The sequence below is a fragment of the Petaurus breviceps genome, unplaced genomic scaffold (assembly GCF_028583685.1).
Source record: "Petaurus breviceps papuanus isolate PSGF00001 unplaced genomic scaffold, PetGlider_PUasm1.0 185, whole genome shotgun sequence".
In the NCBI taxonomy this organism is placed as follows: Eukaryota; Metazoa; Chordata; class Mammalia; order Diprotodontia; family Petauridae; genus Petaurus; species Petaurus breviceps.
The window spans coordinates 28,391,506-28,401,301 of record NW_027185797.1 but is presented as its reverse complement, the minus strand read 5'-3'; the positions used below and the strand labels follow the sequence as shown (position 1 = coordinate 28,401,301).

General features: G+C 52.2%; 1 protein-coding gene across 1 annotated transcript; it reads right to left on the bottom strand.

The window, feature by feature from the left end:
• Nucleotides 1–1,029: 1,029 nt before the first annotated feature.
• On the bottom strand, nt 1,030–3,119 carry HOXA13 (homeobox A13). Its single transcript, XM_069088259.1, has 2 exons — nt 2,162–3,119; nt 1,030–1,274 (listed from the first exon to the last, which is right to left on the bottom strand). Exons 1-2 carry the CDS (start codon nt 3,117–3,119, stop codon nt 1,030–1,032), a joined length of 1,203 nt encoding a protein of 400 aa, XP_068944360.1.
• Nucleotides 3,120–9,796: the final 6,677 nt, after the last annotated feature.

Genomic DNA, 9,796 nt, shown 5'->3' with positions numbered 1-9,796 from the left:
GAAAAAAAAGCTTCGTCAAATAGAAAAGGTCAATTCTAACAGTACTCTACTTGTGGTCTAACCAGAGCTGGAAGGTTTGTTTTTATTTGTTTGTTTGTTTGTTTTTCCTAATTGTGATGTTGTTGTTTGGTGGTCGTTACAGGATTAGGCTAGAAGGTGTCTTGGGAGAGCAAAGGCGGATTAAAAGATGTGGAGTCCTTTGGAAAATCAATGGTTTTGGAGGGGCAGGAAATCCAGTCCAAATGCCACGATATCTGCTTGTTAGCAGCAATTTAAAACGCTTCTAAGGATTTTTCTAGGCAAGTATTTGCTCCCTATCGTTCAGAACTTGGCTTGGCTGTCTTCACTCCCAGACTAGGAATCTTCCTTCCCCCAATGTTGCCTCTTTTCCTGCCCTCTCCCCCTCCCCATATTTCTGCCCTCACGATTCCAGTACCTTCTTTCCTCTCTGTCTATACATAAAAAAAAAAATAACATAAAAGCTTTACCATCCAGCAAATGGACATTTTCACTCGGATTTAGTTACCTGAGCAGCTATCCCACATACACTGGGATCGGAAATGTAGGGGAACTTTTTTTTCTTAATAAAGGCAGATGTTGACCATGACCTCGTGAATTTCACCAGCTTTCATTTTCTAAACGTTTAAGAGAGCGTCCTAAAATGCAAAGGTCATATAAATACTTACAGGATTTCAGTAAATGCGTAACTTATCTGAAATTGCGTATTTGGGGGTTGGCGTTTGGGTTCTAGAGTTGGGCATTAACAGTCAGTCAGCTTGGGCTTTCAGGAGAACTGTGAAGTCTTAACCGTTTCTTATCGCAAGGTTTTTTGTTTTTGTTTTTTCAAAAAACATTCTAGGTTCCATCAAAGACACAGCTATCTCTTTAGGAAAGAAGAGGGCCACTGTCTCTCCTCTGATCGTTTTCATTATTATTAATTATTATTCTCTGAACGTAGGCAAGGCAACGAGTTCGGCAACTTTCCGCAGAAGAGTCGCCTCTTCTCTCCATTAAAAGAAAAAAAATCCATTAACTTGTCGTCTTGAGTTTGTTGATGACTTTTTTCTCTTTGACCCTCCTGTTCTGGAACCAGATGGTGACCTGGCGCTCGGAGAGATTGGTCGTGGCTGATATCCTCCTTCGTTTGTCCTTAGTAATGAATTTATTTGTAGCATACTCCCTTTCGAGTTCTTTTAATTGGACCTTGGTGTAAGGCACCCGTTTCTTTCTTCCCCTTCGGTAGGAGTTCGCATCCGAAGGATGGGAGACAACATCTATACAGCAGGGAGAGAGAAAGAGAAAGAAGGCGAGTTACATACCCAGAGAGCAGGCCTGCCGTGCCCGGGGATGACACGAGCCACAGTCTGACTCCCAGAGCGCTAGCATCCTCACGCCTGCCCAGCCCACTTCTACTTGTGCCACCTTTGGACCTGGGCGCTTTGTCCTACAGGAGGAAGAATCAATCTGAGGTGAAATTGTTCCTTGTTAAGCTCAAGGAAAATCAGCAGAGCTTGGCTATCTGATGGACGAGAAGAGGGGCTCACGCTCATCCTTGTTCAAGGAGCGCCGAGGTTCTGCAATTGGTGCCCACCTTGGGGCGACTGTCTAGTAGCTGAGGACAACAGACATTCGGCTGCCACATCACCTACCCCCCCTCCCCAGTTTTCTTCCAGTCTAGTTCTCTGGCCTATGAGGAAACGAGCAGCTCTTGACTGCAGTCTATTGGGAGAAATTGAGGAGAGAAATTGGAGGTTGGGGATGGTCTGGACGCTGAGGGAATGTCTGTATGATTTCTGCAAAGTATTCCAAGAACCATACTTTGGAGGAAAAGGGCTCCAGAGGGAGGAAACTTGGCCACAGGGGAGTCTACCAGGCGCCCTCTCAGTTACTGCTCGGGCACCCCTAACCCACCCCCCACCCCTAGGGTGACAGGCATAAATTGGAAGTGGGAAGCAAAACCGCAGGGGGCTGTAGCAAAGATGTGGTACAGAAGGTGACTGAGCACGGAGGACAAGAGAAGACTGGCTGGCTTCTGAGGTGCGTTGAGGGTACGGAGGGGAGCTGGGGAAGGGCCAGAATCGCGAGAGGGACAAGCAAAGGAACCATTCTAGGAGGGCGAGCTGAGTGGAGCCGCGGGAGGAGGGAGAGGGACTTCATTTACCGGGCAGAGTGGACTTCCAGAGATGGGGAGGCTGGCCTTGCTCTTTGGGGCAGTACACTTGGCCATTCCAGCCGTTGGGCAAAGCCCAGGGCTGGTAGCTCTCCATGGGCAGCCCCAGCGGCTCGTGGCGGGGCTCGCCGGGGCCCCCGAGGCCCGGCACCACGGGCATATCCAGGTAGCCGGGCACGGGCTGGTGATGGTGGTAGGGCCCAGCTGCGTAGCCTTGGTGATAGAAGGCGAACTCCTTGGCGCGGGAGCTGAACTCCTCGGCCGCCGCTGCGGCTGGGCCCGCAGCGGTGTCCATATACTTGTCCGCGAAGGCGGCGGCGGCGGCGGCGGCGGCTGCCGCCGAGGCGGGCTGCGCCGCGGCGGCACACGACTTGAGCGCGTTGGGGTGGTGGCCCATGCGGGCGCACGGGTAGTAACCGCTGCCGAAGTAGCCGTAGGGCAGGGCGGCGCCCGACGAGCTCTGAGCAGCCGCCGAGCAGGGGCTGCACTGCTTGACCGGCTCGGCGCCCGCCGCCCCCGCGGGTCCGGGGCCGCCAGAGGTCGACGCCGAAGAGGACGCGGCGGCCGCGGCGGCGGCGGCGGCGGCGGCCGCGGCGGCGGCGGCGGCGGACGGGGGTGGCTCCCCCGGGGCGCTGTAGGCTGCTGCCGCTCCGGGGGCCAGGGGCGCCGGGTGCGCCATCAGGTTCCGGCACTGATTGGCCGCGGCGGCCGCCGCCGCCGCCGCCGCCGCGGCCACGGAGAAGTTCCCCCCCGCGTGGGCGGCGGCCGGGTGGTGGAAGCCCCCGCCCCCCGCCCCGGCCGCCGCCGCCGCCGCCGCCGCCGCCGCGGCCGCCGCCGCCCCTTCCATGTTTTTGTTGAGCTCGTCTGCCACCAGGCCGCCGCCGTTGTCGTAGAGGAACATGACGGTGGGCTCGATCCAGCGGGGGTGGAGGAGCACGGAGGCTGTCATAGCCCGAGCCGCATGGAGAAGACCCTAGTGGCGCTGTTTTAAAAAGCCCCCAAGAAGTGAAGAGCGCGCTCCGCGGGGCCGGGGCCCGAGCGAGGGGGGCGGATCGCGCCCCGCGGGGTCGCGCCAGGCGTCCGCCCATTGGTCCGACCCACCCGCTCCCTCCCACGTGATATGCAAAGAAGGCTGGTCCCGGGGGCTCGGGGCTGGGCCTCCTCCTCTTCCTCCTCCTCCTCCTCCTCTCCTTCCTCCTCCTCCTCCTCCGCCGCCGCCGCCGCCGCCGCCGCCGCAGCAGCAAGCCTCCGGGCCCCGGGGGGGGGGGGAACAGGCGTGGATAATTCAATAACACAGCCACGGAGGGAAGAAGAACGTGGGGCGGTGGGGGAAGGGAAAAGAAAGGCTCGGGACCCAAGTGTCCCAGACTCCCCCAAGGTCCAGCCACCGCACTCCTTCGGGGCTGGACTGCCCGCGGCGCCACTTTCCCCCACCCCCCTCTCTTCTCCTCCCCTCTCCTCCCCCGCAGTCCCCCATCTAAGAGGGATGGCCTAGAAGAGGGGGGAAGGGGTTTGGGAGGTGAGAGGACCGAGGTGGTTTTTCTGTACCAATGTATTCCCGAGACTGGGCAGAAGGGACAGGTACTCTGGGAGGATGGGACTTGGTGGGGCGGACGGGTGGAGAACTCGCTTGGTCTGTCCGGGTTGTGTTGTCGCTGTGGATTTTTCGGTCGCTGCATGTCTTCCTGGGTTAGCACTCCAAGCGAACTGGGAGCTTTCTGGGCCTAGGACAGCTCCGCTATATTCCTTGGTTCATTCTCGGGGTGGGGGTCGGGCAGGGGAGGGGTAATTGGCTCTTTTCTGCTCCCGAACTTGGCGCGGCGCTGAGTGTGTCCTGGACCTTGGGTAACTAATAGCTCTAGCTGATTAGGAGAAGAGAGCGCCCAGGATGGTGGTGGCCCTGGCCTAGAGACGCTTGTCCTCCCCGCCCCCCCCCTTCATCTTTACTCTCCGAAAGCTTCGACTTGTAATCAACACAGGCACAGCTATTCCACAAAAACACGTCCCCCCTCCCTCCACGTCTCCTATCCTCTAACTGGTGACAATTGTACAGATCCTAGGCAGCTCGAGGAGTCCCCCTTCTTGAGGAACTTAAGTCGGAGTGGCTAGAACGAAATAGCTTGGGAAGGACAGACTGGCTACCCTGAGCAGGGAGAGTAAGGAGGGAAGAAGAAGCCAGTTGGCTCTGGAGAATTTTCTTAGCTGGTTAGATTTCTATCCTCCAAACGGCGGCCTAAAAACGTTTTCTTTTCGCCTTCCCGTTCTGAGGTGAAACCTCCAGGTTTCGCGCTTATTTGGGGGGAGTCGGATGAAACGTCAGTTCTGATTTCTATATTCCAGAATACATTCTGTCCCCAAAACACTCTCCAGGCCCCTTCCCCCCCCCCTCCCCCCCCCCCTATAAACAGATGAGGCTCCTGTCTCTCTATTCTATAAGCCCTACCCACCCTGAATAATGTCGCTCTGAGGACGTGGACCTGGTTCTTCTTTTCATCAGATTTAGTAAGCTCCAAAATGCCTTGGGTCTTTTTCCTGCAGGATTTGGGCCAGGCCCTGGCTTTGGTCCTGTGAGCCCCCGTAGGCTCTGATGTCGGCTTCGAGAATAAAGATTAGAGGCGAGCAAAAGGAATTGAGTCCCTGATGACCTTTAGCTGAAGACCCAGCCAGTCCGAGTCTTCACGACTTTGGTTTGGTGGGCAGAAATCTACAGACGCCTTAGGGGCAAAGAGACCGGCCTTGAGGTTTGGGAAAGAACAGATGGGAAGGAAGGTAAGCAGGCAGCTAACTAGCTAGACAGACAAAGAAGTTTGTATTACAAACGAAACTGAGAATTTCCTGATGAAATCTCAGGGATTTCAGAAAGACGGTCAAAGCCACAGAGCAGCTGGACTTTGTGGCTACAACCCCGACCCAAAAGAAGAGCTGGGCGAGGGCCAGAGCGGGGTATTTTCCTACCCTTTTTCTTTGGCGGTCCCGGAGCCTAGGCAGGGTGCCAGTCCAGCATTTTCTCAGAAGACACTGGTCTGTCAGCTCAAAGGATGGACGTGGAGAGCAGGGGATGCATTAGCGGAGATTTTTCTGGGACTCATTTCCACACATTGGCTGGGATTGACTTAAGCAACAACTAAAAAGAATCCCGTCATTTCCCTGGTTTTTCCTCTCTGGTGACCGTGGCTGCAAGCATCCTCCACATCCCCCTCTTACTTGAGCTACAATTTTGAAGACTTGTGAGATCTTCTTCAGTGGCCTTAGTTTTGTTTTTCTACCCGGCCCCTTTTGTCTTCCAGTCTCCTTTTTCGGGGTCTCATTGTAAAATACAGGAAGAGAGAAGAGACAGAAAAGAGAGAGGAGAGTTCGGAGCTCCAAGGACAGAGCTGTTTTACATACGGGTCAGACACGGCTGGAGGCCAAGGTCAAGTTGAAAGTTGCAGTCTAGCCAATGTGAGACCTGTCACTCAAACCTTGAAGACCCTGTCTGATTTGTTCAAAGGCAGCATCCCTGAAAACAGAGATCTTCCTCTCCTCTCACTTTCTCCCCCCTCCCACGCACGCTTTCCTCCTAATTTTGTTTTCTATCTTCTTTATAGTGGGAGTTGGCTTTTTTTTTTTTGAGGGGAAGGGGAAAGGAGCCTCGGCGTGTTTCCTTGTTGAAGTCTCCCTGCTTGAAACTGCCTGCCTACAGCTTTCCGTTCCATTCCCTCTTTCTTCCAGAGTCGAGTTAAGCCACACTGGATCTTGGACAATCAATATCAACTCTGGATATTTTGATTTCGTTCCGATCACTTGCCAATTGATGATTCAAAAAAAGAATTGGTTGGAGATGAGATCTAAATTCTTGTCTCTTGACCCCAAAGAGCCAAAGGGCAGAGATGGCGCGCTGGTTGTGGATGCAAAGTCAACCGCCCGGTTCTCTGGATCCCTCTGTCCTCAGAAAAGGTTCCAAGTCGTATCTGGCCAAAATGTCAGAATTTGCCTTTGTTTCCAGAAGGGAAAGGACTGATGTTTCTGCTTCCATTGTCCTTCGGGTTATGAGTTCCTTCAGTTCTAACTTTGGGAATTTAAGAGTAAGGAAAACGACCCGGATACAATGCAGTCAGTAATGCTTTTGGAGGAAAGAGGAACTTGGTGGCCTGAATTATACGAACCTATAAAATAATTCAGACATTTGACTGACTATCTCGCTCAACTCAAATATACAGTGACTAAGTCCTCAAGAGAGATTTTTTTTAAAAAAGGCACAGAATCCATAATGTAAGAGAGAAATCAAGTAAAAGTGACGTTAAGATCTTGCCCGAATCAGGCAATACAAAGTGATTTCTCCTACCATCGTCATTGGCTCTTAAAATGTCTGAAGGCCGTGTTAGCCCTTGAGATAGATACAAACTTAAGAGGGGAAGAATGCAATGCAAGGCGTTCAGTGGATCTTTTTCTAGATTGGACTTGACCTCTAGTCCAGGATCTGCAAACTGCTGTCGGATTCCTACAGGCAGATCTTTTCTCTCTTTTTCTTGATCTACGATTGCCGAGACAATTAGTCCAGAAATCAAGGAAGAAATCAGAAAAGTAGGGGATGGCCTGGCCACTCTGTTATTAGAAGATCTCTGTTGGGGCTGTGGGGAAAAGTGGGTCATAAACTCTCTGCTATGTTTGAGGGGGAGACTGGAACCTTATAGTTTTTTTCCCTTCCTCTTGAACAACAAAAGTCAAGATTAGAGCACTCTAAACAGCTGCGATGTGAGCCTTTTTGTGTCTGACATCATTGTCCTGCTTTTCTCTTGCACAACAAAAGCAGAGATACCGACATGTGGGATCTTCTCTGAAAGAAAAAATTTAATTAAGGGAGACTAGAAGAAGAGTCTTTTAGCAAAATCTATTTTTAATGGGTGGCTGGTTTTCTTTCCTCTTGTGAGCCACTGAAACAGTACTTTTTGTGCCCAGGACTCCTGACTTTTCCAATAGCAGCTTCGTCCTTGCTTTTGCTCAGGATGGGGATAAAGGCACGCTGCGGAGTGAAACCTATCCAGAACCTGGATAACCCTAGGAGTCATAATATGCTCCAGAATTGGTGTAAGTTTTTCAGCCCTGCCTGAGAATTCTCTCCCCGCCACTGGCTTGCGAAAAGCGGGGCCGTCTTTGCCTGGGCTCCGACACTCAGAAGCCGAACCCTAGGGTTAGGGAAGAAGAACCCAGCAAGCAACCCATCCAAGGCTGCGGGTGCAGGAAAGCTTGACATTCGAAACTCAGTGGCCGCATCAGGGTGGCCTCTCCCTGCCGCCTCCCGTGCTGTCCTCTCCCACTCCCACCCCCACCCCTCATCACTGGCTTTCTTCTCCTAGAAAGGAGACCAGGTATAGATAGGGACGAGTTTTCTTTTTCAGCTTTCCGGAGGTGAGGGTCTGGGACTTGGGGGAGATTTTACACACTAAACTGGACTAGCCAAAGGCTTGGAAGAACGGCCAATCCCTCTGATATGAACCTGCAAAGAGGGAAGGGAGGCAGCCCAAAGACCCAGACCCAAAGGGCTATCCCAGAGAAAAGAACCTGGACAAGGAGGAGAGAGCTGAAGACCTGGGAACAAAGTGCTTCGTGGTCCACTTTGATTTTCATTAGCAAATGAAATGTACCTGCGCCCACTCTAACTCGGAGGACTCGTCAGACCGATTCAGTAGGTGTAGACTGGCTGTGCACTGGTCAGAGGGGATGGATGAACAAGCATTGTAAGGACGCTCCGTATTTCAGGATACTCATATGTTTCTAATGTAACTAAGGGACTTTACGAGGAACCTTCACAGATCGTCTTAACCCTTTACCTCCCACAGCAGGGCTCAGGGAGAGGAGGGAGGAGATAATTGGAAAACAAGAAGAATTGGAAGAAAAAACGCCTTCTGGGGTAGAGGTTGGAGGAGATGGAGACTGGACTAGCCAGATAATGAAGGGAGATTGGGACCGAGAAACAGAAAAAGAACAAGAGGGAAATGTAGGGGTTTGGGGGAGGAGGGGAACAGTACAAAACCGAACCCCAAGCCAATACCTCAAACTCAGGTCGGAATCGAGAGCCATGCTTCAAACTGACTTTCAGAGAATGCAGAACCCTACCCCACCTCGCCCCTACCCCTACTCCTAGGCAAACCCGGGTAAGAGAGAAGCTCAAAACTGTCCTGCTTTCCTTCCTTCACAGGAAAGGGAAATTTCCGAGTGTAAACAGACTACTATTAACGGCTTTTTTGCCGGCTAGTTGTACGGCAATTCTCGGTGTCACCAAATAGCAGAAATATCAGAAAGGCTAGGGATCGAGTAGGGGAGGAAGCGGGTGGGGTCCTGAAGCCAGTCTAGGGCTTGGGACAGGGGAATTTCCTGTCTTTGGTGTCCCTGTCTTCTGTATTTTCCTAGTGCCTTCGATCCTTAGGCCAGGAAGGAGATGTTCTTTTGATGTTGGGTACATAGGCTCAGTCCGGAAGAAGGCTAATTACATAGGTAGGTCGTAGAAGCCAAAGGGTGTGGATGAGGCAGCTACCGAGATATAATCTCCACCATCTAGGGTGCACTGAAGCCCTCCGCTCTTCGGCTATTTAGGCCACCCTATGCCAGCTAAGGCTGCTCGGAAAGAGTCTTGCGTTCAACCTGACCAACCCTTTCGGACAAAGGACGTAGAGAATATTTGCCTAGTTCAGGGTTAGAGAGGGTTCAAGCAAATACAATTTTCCTGTCTGAAACCGGAAGATCGGGTGAATGTCAATGATGGAGACAATAGGTGGGGAGCCACTTGGATTTGTCCTTAACCCTTGTGCTAGCTAGGGAGCAAGGCCCAGAAACCTAAGGGGAAGAGGGGTGTATTCTTCTCCCTGGATGCAGGATCCCTCTTCCCACTTCTGGAAAAAGCAAACACGAATTTCTAAGGCCCCCGTGCCTTCTGGCCTGCCACAGCCTGACTACAGTGAGCTGGGTTTCACTGGGGTCTCTTTAAATGGTCCGATCCATGCCAGAAACGTCTTGGCGACAGGCATGTCTAGGACTAGCAATTATAAAATATAGAAAAGCATTCCAAGGCGCAGGCAAACGGTACCTCATCCACCCCCGTTCAAAGTTTAGATTCACCTCTCCCTTATCTTGAGGGCCTAATTCCCCATAAGGAAGGCTCAGCAACCCATTCCTCACCCATAGAGGTGGCTCCCAAGACCTCATTTCCACCATGGAGACACAGTCAGGTCGTCAGAAGGAAAGAGACCCGAAAATTTAGCAAGGAAAAGGAAGCTCAATTCCATTTCCAGAATTCATGGAACAGGAGGGGGTCCCAAACCCAGAAAAAGCTAGAGAAGGCTGAGGTGGCCTTGCTCCTTTTGGCTCTGGCTCATCCCAACTTAAAAATTCCTGGGCTTCCTTGCCTCCCTTAGCGGTATGTTCCTGATAACTTCAGAGCCCTGGTTACAGGGGCCGGTACTCTCCCAGTGGATTCCTTAAGGTTTAGGAATCAGGAACAAAAAGGAAAGAAAAAAAAAGAAAATGGAAGGAGAGGAGAGGAGAGGAGAGGAGAGAGAGAGAGAGAGAGAGAGAGAGAGAGAGAGAGAGAGAGAGAGCCCTTTCATGTCATCTGCACAACCTGTCTCATTGCTGCGGGATAGATAAATG